The sequence below is a fragment of the Atractosteus spatula genome, chromosome 2 (assembly GCF_055471065.1).
Source record: "Atractosteus spatula isolate fAtrSpa1 chromosome 2, fAtrSpa1.hap1, whole genome shotgun sequence".
NCBI classification, from domain to species: Eukaryota; Metazoa; Chordata; class Actinopteri; order Semionotiformes; family Lepisosteidae; genus Atractosteus; species Atractosteus spatula.
This window is the reverse complement of record NC_142707.1, coordinates 34,740,652-34,756,184: the sequence shown is the minus strand read 5'-3', so window position 1 is coordinate 34,756,184 and position 15,533 is coordinate 34,740,652. Positions and strand designations below refer to the sequence as shown.

Below are 15,533 nucleotides of genomic sequence, written 5' to 3'. Positions count from 1 at the left end.
TCAATCACAGACGTAATGCTAATATACTCACTATTATTTCAAAGATAGTTGCATAATGAGCAGCTCAAACTACAACAAGAACAATAGTCTCCTGAAATTATTTTAAATTTGTGAACCGATTAATGCTAGCTTATCTTTTCATTGACCTTTTCCAGAATAAAGAAACGCTACACTTAATGTTAGCCAAAAGGCAGAGAAGCGTAAATGTTGGAAGTAATGTATTTTGTTCGGCATAAACTAAAATATTTTACTTTAAAGCGAAGATCCCTTTAAATACCCGCTGTTCTCTCGCGGGCTTCTGTAGCATAGCAACGCCTGGTGCAGTGTGGGTTTGTATTGATTTTCTGACCAATAAGATTTTCGCTCCTCTGTACGGACAGCCAATCACATCTGAGAAACAAAACCACGCCAATTTTAAAGCTTGAACTTCCTGCTCTCCAAGGTGATCGCGTTATTTTTTGTCAATAACGAAAGGATAAATGGGAATGTTCTTTTTTTTTAAAGAAAGTTGTCAAAGAAGGCTGCTAAAACAAATATTTGGCAGTCGCCTATCTGTATTTCTTTGAAAGGGGGATTTCCGCTGTTTGAAGAGATTGTCCTTGCAAAAAGCTGGATTTAACATTTACTTTCTGTTTTTAGTTCGTTTAAAGATGCCGTCTCGCGTAGAAGATTATGAAGTTTTATACACAATTGGATCTGGATCTTATGGAAAATGTCAGAAAATAAGACGAAAGACAGACGGAAAGGTATACATTACTACACTGTGTTGTTTGGTTGCATTACATGACCGACTTCATACTCATTCTTTTGAAATGATGGATAATGCAAAATACGAACGTTATCTTGGAACGTCTTTTTTAAATACATTAACAATATGCATTTTTGTTCCTCGTTACGCTTTTATGATGTTGTGTGTGGTGCAAATATTGTGCATAGAGAAGTGCTTTCATTTTAACATGACGTTACTATGCAGTTAAAACATGTATCGTCAGTATTTGTAGTACTTTGATCTGCTGCGCTCCCAGGTACTTGTGTGGAAGGAGCTGGACTATGGCACCATGACTGAAGCCGAAAAGCAGATGCTGGTGTCCGAGGTGAATCTCCTCCGTGAGCTCAAGCACCCCAATATCGTTCGGTACTACGACCGCATCATCGACAGGAGCAACACCACGCTTTATATCGTCATGGAGTACTGTGAGGGGGGGGATCTGTCCAGTCTCATCACCAGGTGTATTAAAGAAAGGTGCGTACGTACACTGTATGAATGTACCTGCCTTAATTCTGTTTTCTTGGGTGCCTGCCAGTTACCAGTGTTTAAGTAATATTCTGACTTCTAGACTCGAAGTACCGGGGAGTATTCGGAAGTAAATGAAATAAAAAGCAGCTCGTCTCTTTAGCCACAAGTTAAGATATTAAGATTTAAGTTTTTTTGCAGAGTCCAGCAATGCTAGGAAGAAAGTAAAAGTCAGTGACGGTTATATTCACTCATGGCTGGATCACAATGCAAGGGAGAAATAAAAGCCATGCAAACAAAAAGCAAACGCTAACAATTCCCAACGGGTCTAATGCCCTGGTCATAAATCATAGCCTTCCCATTAGCTCCTTGGCCTAGGGAACTGCATAATTACAGAACGGCCCCTTTAATTGGTCCAGGCCTAAACAACTAAGAGGTCTCTGGAACCACACCATTACTGAATAAAACATATGTCGGAGACTTTACCAAACTAGCCTCGAAATATCTCACTTATTTTCTTTCAGGTTAGTTTGCTTTTATATTCATGACATGGTAGTGTAGATAAACGAGCATTTGATTTGTCCACATCTTCCATACCTTTAATGCCATTTGTTCCTAAGACGGAGTAGGCCATTTGGCCCATCAAGCCCACTTGGTAGTTTAGTAATTAATTGCTCTGAGGATCTCATCCAGTTAGTTCATGACTGAAGCTAGAGTGTATTTTCCCATCTTGGTGGGATAGCCTGTTCCATACTCCCACAGCCTTCTATGTAGAGTAGCTTTTGTTCTTAGAATGAAATGCAGGAAGTTTCCAGTTGTGATCTCTTGTTCACTTGACCCCCCTTTTACTTTCGTCTTTTTGAGCACTTAGCCCATTTAGGAGCTGGTCGGTAATTGATCCGGCTGCTTCTTGAAAGAAACCAGGGAATCGACGTCAACAAACATGGCTGTGGAGCTTGTTGCACACTCCCACACCCTTTTGTTCTTAGCTTTAAATAGTTTCAACAACAAGTTTCCACTTGTTCTCTGGTTTGTGTTTCTGAAGGACTCGCTGTGTTGATTTTCTCAGTGCCTTTGATTAGTCATCTTTGTTCAAGACCAGAAAAGGTTCACCTCGTTTAGCCTGTCAATGAAGGATATACCCTTAAACCGGGACTGCATCTAATTGTTCTTCTCTGGACTGGTTCCGGAGCAGCTTTGCCATGTGCCTTGAATCTGCCAGGTGTTTTTCCCAGTCTGTTCATGCTTTCCCGGCTTTTGTTCTGGTTTTGAATAGATGTTTGGCTGTAATTCAGACCGCTCTCGTTCTGTTATGTGAGCTATCTAATTTGAATCCTGAGTATTACCGTTTTGCATAAGTTTATTAGTACTCTATAAAATGTTCTACACAATTCACTAGTAAAGCATTGTGGATGTAACCGTTTTCTAATATCTGTTAAGTAGTTAAAACAGATTTGCCATCACTGTGAAGCTGCTGGTTCTGGCTCTGAAAGCTGTTTGAAGACCCGCCCTGAATGTCCTTTATGATGCTTTTTTCTATTGCTGGACGTAAAGTGTAATAATGGATCTGTTTTCATAAAAGCTGTTATATGGCTGCTGACTATATCTTTTCACTGTTAGCCAGCTATAGGTAGCCATTATACTTTGAAGACCAGCTCTGCATGAGAGGGTTTTCCATCAAATATAACTGAGTGCTCAGTGTTCCTCCCCATGCAGGCGATACCTGGATGAGGAGTTCATCTTGCGGGTGCTCACCCAGCTGGCTCTGGCGCTGAAAGAGTGCCACAGAAGAAGTGATGGGGGCCACACTGTGCTACACCGGGACCTCAAGCCAGCCAACATCTTCCTTGATGCTAAACAGAATGTCAAGCTAGGAGATTTTGGTTTGGCCAGAATATTAAATCATGATACCAGCTTTGCCAAAACCTTTGTGGGAACTCCCTATTACATGTCTCCTGTAAGTTAAAATCTTCTCTTCTAATTGGCCCGCTGGTTGATTATCAGGGATGTAAAAATTAAATATTAGATGGATACACTCTGAAATCTGATTTTTTAAAAATCAGTCCATGGGTTTGTCAGCTTTTCCTGGTTCATGGCTAATAAGAAATATCAGAATACAGCATACTTTTCTTAAAACTAAGATAGTTTATTTCTGTGTTTTCTTTAACAGCAGCACCTCACACTATTTTTATTACTTATAAATTATTATATGCTTTATTTGTTTTAATGTCTATTTTTAAGGTATTTATATGAATATTGAGTTTTGAAATTTTATCTCCTAAGATGCTCATAAGTGGACACCTGGAATGCTGGCAACGGGGTACTGCTGAGTTTCCAATGTTTTGTTGGAGTTTATGCCATCCCTTTAAACTTGGCTTTAGACTGCCTCTGCTTAAAAACACAATATTGCAAATTAAGAAATCAGATGAGAAGTTTTTCATTTAACAGCACAGCTGCTGAGTTTTGACTCATCAATCCCTAAATCAGAATATGTTGGTGATACTTATCACTACTTTATACGAGAGCCTTTTGAGTTTGCATTTTTCATCCCTGCATTCTGTCCACGTTTTATTACTTCTGATTTATTTACACCAGCTGTCGAAGGAGATGTCCAACTGTATTAATCTGAACAAGAGATGTACAGTATGTGGCATGTAATAATACAACTGTATTTAATGTATTGATGGTTGCTAATGATAATATTCTTGAATAGTACAATGAAAGTGTTTATAAATTGGGGTCTAGCAAAGACCCGACTTGCCTTTACAGGGATATTTGTCGTTTTACAGTAAGAAAAATGACAGACTGGTTAAACCTTTTAGAAAAAATAAAAACTCCACTTGTACTTGCTTGTTTTGTGGCCAAAAAGTAAGGAAGTGGTTAATGGTTATCAAATGCTTCCTATGATCATCAAAATACTTAAGTACTAGTCACTTCACTATACCAGAAAGTTCACAAATGAGAGATTTTTATAGTGTAGTAGCTAGTACTGGTCATGCCAAAACTGACCTTTTTTCCCCACCTAATTCAATTCCATTTGTATGTTTATTTTAATTTATCATCTTGTATGTACATTCCTCTTAATAATTCTCATTTGTCATTTCCAGGAGCAAGTTAATAGAATGTCCTACAACGAGAAATCGGATATCTGGTCTCTGGGCTGCTTACTGTATGAACTCTGTGCATTATCGTAAGTATCTAGAAACATGTTATCCTAGTTTAATTAAGAACAAACTAAAAACCATATATAATAATAATTACTTACACTTATATAGCGCTTTTCTGGACACTCCACTCAAAGCGCTTTACAGGTAATGGGGACTCCCCTCCTGATATGATCATCTTGCATCCAGTGCTTGACCAAATTGTTGCTGGGGCAGGATTCCCCGGCTAATACATTTCTAATACATTTCTCAAACCTCTAGAAGGTTTCTCTGTTACGGTGTTCCTTAGCTTTAGGTCACCATTTGCAGTTTATCTACTGCAAATGTACACCAAGTAGTGGAAAATGTAGGGAGAAACACTCCTGGAACAATGTGTTATATCTCTGCCAAAAAAAAAAGCGGTGCGGATGCTGCTTTTAATGCACAGACTAATGGATTGGGAGTCGGTTTGTGCTGTTTGCAGAGGAGCTTCAATGGAAAACGGCGCAAAACAATGTCATTGCTGGGCAATAACTAGTAAAAAGAATAGCCTACTAATTTATAGTTTTTTTTCTAACTCTTTATAGCAGAAACAAGAACAATAAGAACAAATTTAAAAGATGATTTAATGACATCAAGATGTGTGTTCATCCTTATTCTTGCCTTAAGTCCTTCTTGTAACCTTGGATCTGTGATAGTATAAAGATACCCAGGATCCTGCACTCATTACTAAGTGCAAGTTCCAAGCTCCAGTAACACTTGTAAATATTGCTGCTTCAAGTTAATTGGTTCCATTTGCTATATGTGGTTAGATTTGCTTACAATAAATTAGGTTACAAGTAGCCTCTTTTAAAGATTTAGGCTCTTCAAAGAGTATGCGAAGCATGATTAAATTGTAATGGAGTTGTGTAAATTTCACAATATTTTAAGTTGCTAAGGCGTGCTAGAGTTAAACTAATTTGAAACTTTCACCATAATTGACCCCATGTCTGGTATGTAGCACTGTCAACATATATATATATATATTTTTTTCTCTAGGCCTCCATTCACGGCTTATAATCAAAAAGAACTGGCAGAGAAAATCCGCGAGGGAAAGTTCAGACGGATTCCTTATCGGTATTCAGAGGAGCTGAATACACTTTTGTCCAGAATGCTGAATTTAAAGGTCAGTACTTTGAAGTCCTAAAAAAACATCCAAACCGTAATCTGCATGCAATACCTTGTGCTTTAACGTTAGGGGTGTTGCAACAGAGCCATAGTTGGCTAAAGTGTAAGTCCAGGAAGGTCAGCTTTTAAAGTAAAGTGTTTTATTGTAACATGAACATGAGATTGAAGGTTTGTTGCCTTCATGTCTTTAGTGTTTTTCCCTACACAAGAATCTAGGGGTTAAATTGAGATTTGACCGATGGCATAAAAAATTTTATTTTATGCTGTTATAATAATAATATTGCTTGCCTTGTTGGTGTAATTAGGATTATCTCCGGCCGTCGGTCGAGTCGATCCTTCAGAACCCTGTGATCGAGGACCTCGTGGCAGAGGAGCTGAGGAAGAACAGCGAGAAGAACCGGAGGAGGTCTGCGGAGACCGAGAGGCCGCAGCCCCCAGACCCCTCGGTGGCCGAGCTGAGGCTGAAAGAGCAGCAGCTGCACGAGCGAGAGCGGGCCTTGAAGACGCGGGAGGAGATGCTGGAGCGTAAGGCCATGTCGGTCTTGCTTCTGTCTCATGCCTTGCACCTGTTGCCAGGGCAGTCATGTTTAGGCTTGGGAACACGCAATTTGCTCTGCGTATATTTCCTGGAAAGAGGTCTTGATCTGCTTTTCTCATGCATCTCTTCTCATTAGAATAGAGTTTATCTTAGGAGTGCAATAATGCTTTTGTTCTTGTAAGATATCCATGTTAGCATTAAGATGAATGTTTTCAACAAAGTCCGTAAAACATCCCAATGTTTTTAATTTTCAGAAAGGGAACGAGAGCTGTGTATTCGGGAGAGGCTGGCTGATGAAAAACTGGCAAGGTAGGTAAACATTTTGCTGCTTGTTATTTTTGAGCAGTATGCTTTCTTTGAATTTGTAGGTGATTGTAACAAAGTACAGCCCTATGCTCTTTAAATCAAGGATGACAAGCAGTAGACCAGTTCGTGATCAGGTGACTGTGAACCTATGGCATAACTGCAGTAGCCTGGTGACTGATTGTCCTCTTGGCCTATTGCTGTTTGATTTGTGTGGCCTTCTTGCTTAATCTTTGTTGGCGTGAATGTCACTTTTATATCATATATATATATATCGTATATATTATATATATATACCAGATTGTAGGTCTTTAGCCTATACAGGTTTATAGTAACATTTCGCTAGAAGCCAATTCAACTTTTTATGGTGCTGCAGCAAATTAACAATTGGAAGAAGTTCAGATTTATGTTTTAAACTAGTTTAACCTAGCATTTAGGCCTAGTTCAAATTGAAGTTTTGATCCACATATCAAAAAGTCACAGACCTGTCTTGTGATGTTACGGTTAATTTTGTCATGATCCCTTAAAAGGTGAATTAAGATAAAGCCAGCACATTATGGCTGTTATTTACAATTTAGGATTATTGAATTTAAATTTGAATTTGGCTGGTTCCTTATTGCAATTAAATACTGCTACTGTCTGGAAGGAAGAGGTCCAACTGATTTTCCTTAACTGGAAGATTTCATGCACAAGTGCTTGTACGCATCTCATTTTTCCTGTTTGTTTTCTTAACAGGGCTGAGAACTTGATGAAGAGCTACAACCCAGTAAAGCAACCAAAGACACCCTTTTCCAATGTGCTAGGTATGAGGGGCAAAAGATTATGTTTGGATCCCTTACATATAGAGAAATATTAATGTACACACCCCTTTAATCTTACTGCTTGAACTTGTGTTGTAAGTGTGTTAGAACAATATGCCCATTTTAAATTATATACTGTAAATAAAGAATAGACAATTGTTTTTAAATTTTAGTGACTGTTTTATCATTGGGAGTGTGACTTTCTGAACTGTGTTGCTGGTGGATAGATAGACATCTATGATCTAAAAGCATACCGTTTGTTAAAAACGTAAGTCTCTATCAATTGTTCAGCAAGCAAACATTCCAAGCATTCCATAAGCTAAAAATAGCAGAGCTAGTATTGAGCTATATCAAAGTTTGGATTTTCTTTTTGCTTAATCATGCAGCAAAGTGTAGCAGCTCCCAAGTGCAATGAAAGATTAAATTAACCCTATAGATTTGATTACTGGATTCTTGTCTCATGCAGTATAATTCATTGCATGGAGAAAGTAGAAGGTCCTACCAATTTTACAAAATGTGAGCTTTGATGGGTATAATGCAACTTGTGGTGGTAACTTGTTACTAGTAAACTAACAGTTGTTCAGGAGAGAGAGGATTTGCACTGTCTGTAACAGGTGCTGTGATGTGTTCTTTTCACAAGAGCAAAGTAAAAAGGCTGGCAAGATAGCTGGTACTGTATACAATGGTTTGCAAACTTTGTTTGCAAGTGAATTGCACCATTACGAATGTCTTTTTCTGAATTGTATTTCAAGATTTTGCCTTTTAAAAGTTGAGAAATAGGCAAGCTTATTAGGAGGTCCTTATTTTCTGCACTTGTCAAGATCTCAAATTCCTGTGGCATCATTCTGTAAAGCCAAAATGTGAAGTACACACTCCAATACCTATAATTTCTCTAAACATCTGAGAAGATGTCCTAAAAAAAAATCTGCTATTATTGTATGAACTGAAGCAGAGCACTTTGGCTCCTCTCTATTTTCCTTTTTTTTAACAAGAAGATTCATCTGTCAATCTGGAGTTTAAAAAAAAAACTCTTGGTCTTGGAACCAAATATCCTACTGTTACTGCTGTGTTTGAAATAGGCTTCACTGAAATCAATTATGAAGAGAGTCCTGCACTGTGAGCTAGTAGCAGCTGTTTGTATAGTATTGTTGTGGAACTGCTTTGCAGATGGGTTAAAATTAGACACCGAATACTGAAAGAAAGATCGCCACTGTCTGCAATCTCCTGCATGTTTCTTATGGGTTTTTATTTTCTTGGGGAATGGGGTTATCTTGTATACATTGCACAATAAAAAGTAGCCTTTACATGGTACATAGAGCAATAGTAATAAACTGAAAATATTGTATGATTTAAAAAAAATACTTGAATTGAACCAGAAAATGTGCTTGTCCAAATTCACTGCGAGCATGTGTTTGAGGCTGGGTCCTTTCATTTGTTACTGATAGTAAGTTTTGTTGGTAGGTCTGAACCTCCTGTTCTGTTGCCTGTGATCATATTCAATATGAATAGCTTGAAAGTGGGCAGGTCTTCTACGTGTAGTGGCAGGGTTCATTTTAAAAAAATAATTAAACTTAATTGGCTCTATCAAAAAATTAGGTGAAAAATAACAATCATCTGTTTTGAATTTATAAAATATCATTGAAAATCTATATTAATCATTGTTAAAGATTCACTTTCCAACAGACGGCTAATAAGAATATGCTTGTATGACACTTCATAAAATTATGGTTGACAAATGAGTAAAGGCTGAATACTATGTTTTCAACCTTTTTTTAATATTAAGATGCTGTATTTGACTCGCAACATATAGATGAAGCCAGCAAAATAGTGTATAACTGACATTGTATGTGATGGTGTATAACTCGGAACAAAACTTTCAGCCACTCCACTTCAATACAATACTATACCAGAGTATTGACAGAAAAGTTACTTTTTATTTTTTTTATTGCAGGTAGCTGTGAAGAGAACTTTTCCCCTGGGCGAAAGAAGGTTCATTTTGCTGGCGACAAAGAAAACCAGAATCCAGAGAAACCCATAAAAACCAAAAACCAGGAACTGAAAAAACGGTTGCAGGCAGCTAATCTCCGTGCTGAAGCCCTCTGTGAAATGGAGAGAAATTACCATTTAAAAAGCAGGCAGATCCTTGGTATCCGTTAAGTCTCGGATTTGTTTTGCAAGGAGGCTGAAAGGTGAATGTACAGGTTTAATTTATTTGTCTTTTATGTATTTTTAAATTTACAGTAGGTTGATTGTATCCCTCAAACCTAGATCGAATATTGATAAAAAGCTGAACACATTAGTAATAGTCTTTATTATTAAGGACCTTTTTAATTTTTCTTTTCCCTTTGTAATTTAGAATGGTTGAAAATGTCTAAGTATGATGGCTTGTGTTGGAAATACAAGGTCCAGTATGGCAAGATTGTGCTACAAGCAAGCTTATAGCTTGAAATGGCGTGTATGTTCTGTGTGGGGTTAATGTGTATGACAATATTGTTCCTACAGTGAAATGACTAAACATGAACTGGCAATGCAGTTTGATAGCAGCAGGATAGAATTTCTAACGGGGAGGGGACTATAACACCAGGTCCCCAGCCCTGGTCCTGCAAATTAGTGTCTACAGGTTTTTGGTCCACCTGGGCCTTTGACCACCTCATTCAGCTTATTTTTGGCTTGATTGGACAGCTTCTTTGGGTACTGTTGCCTTAAAGACCCGTTGGCCCTCTGGGGCTATGAGTGGGGATTCTTGGTTTACACTATGAACTTGTTTAGAATTTACAAATTTAATATTCTCCCTAAACATTGTAAATTCCTATAAAGGATCACAAGTTTGAAACTGCATATCCAAATGCCTTATGTAAACACAATCAGATTCTTTAGTAGTTCAGGTAAGTAGCTGCGTAGGCTGCAAAGAAAAAAGTAGTAGGTTTATTCCATGCTGAAAAAAGAAGAAAGAAAACGCAACCTTTCGGCCGTGAAGCCTTCTTCAGGTGTGAGCAACCTGCTCACAACTGAAGAAGGCTCCACGGCCGAAAGGTTGTTTTCTTTCTTCTTTTTTTCAGCATCGGATTCTTTAGCTTGGAAAGAACAAAGCTGTTTTTTAAAAAAGCTTCACTCCGAGTATCATGTCTAACATAATTTAAGTTTTTTTTTTGTGATTTGACATGATTCACATGACTTTTAATCCACAAATCTATTTCCTCAAATGTACATGTGATAATGTGGGTGACTGCACATAATAAAACTGTAGAATGTTTGGATTGGAGGGAAACCTCTAGGATGTTGCCTTGGCAACTTTGGGAGAAGCACGATTTTACCACCTGTTCAAAGGGTATTTTGTCACTTGTTTTTGCTTTTGTTCTTCTTGACTAATATTCCTAGAACATCATTAAACTCTAAACTCTAAAGGTGTTTAATTTAGAAACATCTGATGGAGTGGTTTAAACTTCTATACATCTGTATAACCATGCTGTACAAATCTGACATTTGAAGGCAATAATTGATTTGAATGCTTTTAAAACAATCAAAGAGTTAAGATGTGGGTATTGCATTACAGCACCTTTTGTTAATCTAATCTTGCTTTCATTACATGGTTTTGAGCCTCAGTGAAAGGCAAAGCTAAAGCATTTCTGAACCCCTTGTCTGGAGGGACTATTGCAAAACAGTCTTATTTTCCATAACATACTTTCCAAAAATGATGTCTTAGTTTTTAAATCTACACCTAATTTAAAATTTTTGGCATTGGGTGCATTAAACAAAATAGTATGACAGAATAGTTATTTGAAATCTCTGTAATTATTCTCTCCTTTCATACATGTTGGTAGACTTTTGTTACTCTTATTTTACCACATATCCATGTCTGGCAGCTGCATTCTTGGGGGGGAATCAATGGATTTTTCATTGTAGTTTCTTGCTTTTGTACATGAGTGACTGTATTTTACTAAGATGTGGACGAAGTCAATTCTCAGGTTATCTGGAACTGTGAAAATGTTGGATGGAGCCTAGTCTGTACTGAAGTATTTCAAAGTAATACATAAGTTTTAATTTTGCACAAGGGACGATGTATACATTTTGCCGTCATTTTTAAAAACACTTGAGTTTTAAATAAATGTTTCTAAAATGTTGTGTTTATGTCACTTGACTTAACAACTGGGTCCCACAAGGGGTCTCCAAATACAGCTTCATTTGTTCAGCTTCATTTGTTTCCCTGGATATTTAGGAAGGAAATGTTGGAGAGATTATAGGAAGTAGGTAGAGGCCACTGGGGAGAGGCAGCATGCAGCTGTTCAGGTGCTCTGAAAGTAGAAAATGCTATATTCCTGTTTAAGGTGTGTGGCACTCTTAAGGCTTCAGATACATCTAGGGGAGGTGGATTTTAAAAGAAATGTGCAATTATCTGCAGTTAAATTGCTCAGGGCAATCAAATTTCCTTAGTTTTGAAGACTGAAGATCAGATGGTGCTGTGAATACAGCTCATGAAATGTGCTGTTTCACTCTCAAGGAGAATAAAAGATATGTATGAACTTTTAATATTTTACACAATTTATTTACTTTCTTCATATTCTAGAGAAATAAGGTGTTTCCCTTTGTAATAAAGATATTGTAAATACAAGTACTGCTATAATGATGGAATGGCCTATTTCTTCAAGATGACTGCATTCACTAGTATTTTCTGTGCATTTAAAATGCTCTAGAAGAGAGAAATGTGGAGAACAAATCCACTGCTTTGCTGATGGGAATGATAGAAAATGTATTCAGTCACGTTTAAGGTCTTTTTACTTGTTACTTGCCCATAAGTGTTCTACATAGTGGAGAAGCTTGCAGCAATAATTTTGTCATAAGTGTTTGTTTCTTGAAATGGGACAGAGCTAAAGCATGATGCATGGTCATGTGCCTAAGTGGTAGAAAAAGAACATTTTAGTTACAGGAGTGGAGGCTAATGTGCTCTGCTCGTCAATGTTGGCTATACATCTTCACATGTAACTTTGGAAGAAATTATTACACTTAACACAAAGTACCTTATTTATCAAAGCCTAACAGCTGTTTGTGTCTGAACACAACTAACAAAATCTGATAAATCTATCCTACAGGATGCATATATAAAAGCAAGTTCCATGTGTACAAAAAACAATTTCAACATACTACAATATTATGTGACCTATGAGGTATAGAATACTGAAAAGATGCAAAAGAGGTTTGTCAAAGCATTTGATACAGTTCTTGGTCTGTAAATAGCAGTTCAATTATTAAGTATTTGAATGCCTATGATTCATTCTCACAGCTGGTATATAGTCAGTGTGCCTTGCCAGTGTTGAACCCTAGGCTGTCTCAGTTTGTGAATGGCATGTTACTGGCTGTCTATCATACTAGGCTGGATTTCCAGTCCTTTAGGAGCACACAGAATGCCCTACTTTGTGTCTCCAAAGTTATGTACTTAGGAACGTATGTTTCTCTTGTTTTTAATGTTGATCAACTTTAAGAATTTAACAGAAATTAAGTAGGCTAGTGCAACTTTGCATCTTGAAACATTTCTTTTATTTTAAAAGTACATTTTAAAATGGATTTTCTTTTCAGGTTTATATATACAGTACTGAAACAGTCTTTTTTTATTTTTAGCAGAAAATACTGTCTATCTACATTTTCATGATAAAGTAACAGTTCAGTAAAGGTATTAAGAAATGTAGATGGTTTTGTATTCCTGTGGGTTTCTGGACATGAGAGCTTTTCAAGCACCCATTAATGAAAATTATGATGGCAAAATTCAGTCCCCCTTTATTTATCCCAGTTGTGCCCACCAAAGGAAAAAAAAAGACCAATTTAAAGAAATGTTGAAGTGCACCTGGCCAGTACACAAAGGCTTGGAAATACATCTTCTGATGCACCTGGACACACTATTAGAGGAGTGTGATCTGGGGTCACTGGGTGTTTTAGGTCTTTCAATATCAGCCACCCTCACCCAGCCTCTGTGGTGGTTTTGATAACCTTCCTCTTGCTCACCCCCTGTTATGACCAAAAGACTTTAGGCTCTACAGAGGGATTAGCCTGCAAATCCTCTGTACCCCCATCTCTACAGACTCAAACTGCTCTCTCCAAAGGAAGCTTAGTACTAAACTTTGAATATCTTTTTTTTTTTTTTACTTTCATGAGGTGCATTAGGTTGAACAAGATGGGTTTTTTTTCTGATATCTGATTTGGGGTAGCGGTGTATTTGACATTAGGAGGCAATTTATATTTAAGATTTTTAGCAGCCTATTATACTGTCAAGCAAGACTCAAAGTTAGGATTTCATTTTTTAATTCTATCAGGACATGTTTTTCTGTGCAACAGCCCATAATTTCATTTGCTCTCCCTTGACTGATAAAAGCAGAACTGTAGTGATCCACTCAAGCTGTTGTGAAACATACCTGCTGTTGCATTCACTTTTCCTTTGAAAATAGGGTTTGAAGCAAATAATAATAATGTAGGACTTATTTATATTCAACTATGTAACAGCCTTCAGACTTCAACATTATCAACAGTGCAATTCATTTTTATTTTGTATTAAGCTTACTTTCTGGGCTGACAGGAGACAAATAGTACTCAGACTCTGAACGTCTAAATGCTGGAGAATTATATAATATATGAATATATATTTTATAATATTTTAAAAACAGCTTTTGAAGCTTTCAAAGGGCGGTTTAATAAAAAGCTCCTACTTATTTTGCTTCATAAGCAGTGCAATGAAGAAGCAGTAATCACAACATTACCATTTCTAAGCTGTGGTTATTCTGAAGCTTTGTAAAATTTTTAGAACAAATGATGAATCTATCATCCTTTCACAAATTTTAAGGCCTGCTAATTACCAAGACCCCATACTATCTACATGATATGGATCAGTTTACCTGCTCTTCAGAAGTGGGCAGACAGACAACAGATCATTTCTGTTTGTGAGACAAGAACTACTTTCACGGACACTGTGTTTACGAAAATTGAAGGGATCGTTGTGGATTTCCTAGGGGAATATATGCTTGAAAGTTAAACAGATGCAGTTAAATTATAGTTTTTGCGTATGACAAATGACGAGCATACAGGAGGGCTTTAACGTTAAGCCGTTTAGGCTAAGCAAGGGCAATTCACAACCTGCATATAATCTTACTGGTTATTACACATGATTTTGTGGTTTATTCTACACACCTGCTGCATTCCCAATAGCTGTTTCTTTAGAAGTAAAGAATACCTTACATTTCAGCACCACCTATAAAAAATAATGTTATCTCAGTTGCTTATATGTTCCAAGAATGCCTTGTGTGAAATAGCAGAATAATCCACACGTCCACATGATCACAAATGATAATATTTAATATCTCTCCCCAAATTCCTTACCATCTACCATCTGTTCACACTTGTCAGAACGTTTTTATCGTTGCGGTTGGGCCAACATTATGTACTGGTAAAGTGTAATAGGAGTAATTAACGTGATGTTCTAGTGTTTTATGTAGTTTTCATACTGCGTCGAGAAAGCGGACCAGTAAGCGGTCTGTTAGGAATAAGAAACTCCTTGTCCACGTTAATTTCCACAAGCACGGGGGAGATCAAATATTAAGCATCCGATTTTGTTGGAAACGTCAATCTTCATGTCTTTTTAATAGTTAAGGCATAGATTATTTCATATTCATCTACCTAAACTGACCCTCCTAGATACAATCTTAACGTGCAGTTAATTGGATTGACTGCAGCTGAAACATAATTCAAAAGTGAAAAGGGCGTCGGGTTTTATGCGAGTGTTTTGCACACGAAAATATTTCTCCGTTTTCTTCTTTTAAAAGGAGCACTATTCAAGGTGCAGGACTCCTTAACTAAGCTTTTGTTGTATGCAATTTCAACAATGAAAGGAGGCATGTTCTACATTATTATTATGGTTATTTTCGGATTTTTTATTTTTCTGCAATATCAGCATGACTTGTCTTGAATCAGTACTTGTGGTGTCGTGCGGTTACAAACCAGGTGCGGTGTGAAGAAAGCGTCACGTTTTGACTCAGAGGCGGATCTCCATTGCAGTCTGCTCGGGTTTCAACACGACTGAAGGCCGAGGTCTCCAATCGCCCGCCGCAGAACAGGGAGAGCGGAGCCGGCCTAGTTGCTATAGGCCTGGCGTCGGTCAACTAGCCCCCGCCGGCGACTACACAAGCCCCGGCGGGGCACATGATCTCCAAACTGACAGCCCCTGTGCCCAAGCGGAGAGCCGCCGCCGCCACACTGCGCGCCCTCCGCCAATGGCGGAGAGACGGGGCGTGGCCGCCTGGCTCCCCTTGTTCCGTGTGAAAACTTTGCCGGTTTCGGGTGCAAAGTTTTAAACCGTCTGCAAATCACCA

General features: G+C 37.8%; 1 protein-coding gene across 3 annotated transcripts; it reads left to right on the top strand.

Annotated features, from left to right (window-relative positions):
- Positions 1–650: 650 nt before the first annotated feature.
- On the top strand, positions 651–9,342 carry nek2 (NIMA-related kinase 2). Of its 3 annotated transcripts, XM_088908452.1 has the most exons (10): positions 651–746; positions 1,026–1,243; positions 2,951–3,191; positions 4,342–4,424; positions 5,416–5,542; positions 5,850–6,069; positions 6,337–6,391; positions 7,121–7,181; positions 9,096–9,110; positions 9,151–9,342. In XM_088908452.1, exons 1-10 carry the CDS (start codon positions 651–653, stop codon positions 9,340–9,342), a joined length of 1,308 nt encoding a protein of 435 aa, XP_088764578.1. The 3 variants fall into 3 exon arrangements, with proteins under 3 accessions (XP_088764578.1, XP_088764575.1, XP_088764574.1); XM_088908449.1 differs by lacking the exon at positions 9,096–9,110 and having other exon boundaries at positions 9,112–9,342; XM_088908448.1 differs by lacking the exon at positions 9,096–9,110 and having other exon boundaries at positions 7,121–7,188; positions 9,137–9,342.
- The last annotated feature ends 6,191 nt before the right edge of the window (positions 9,343–15,533 follow it).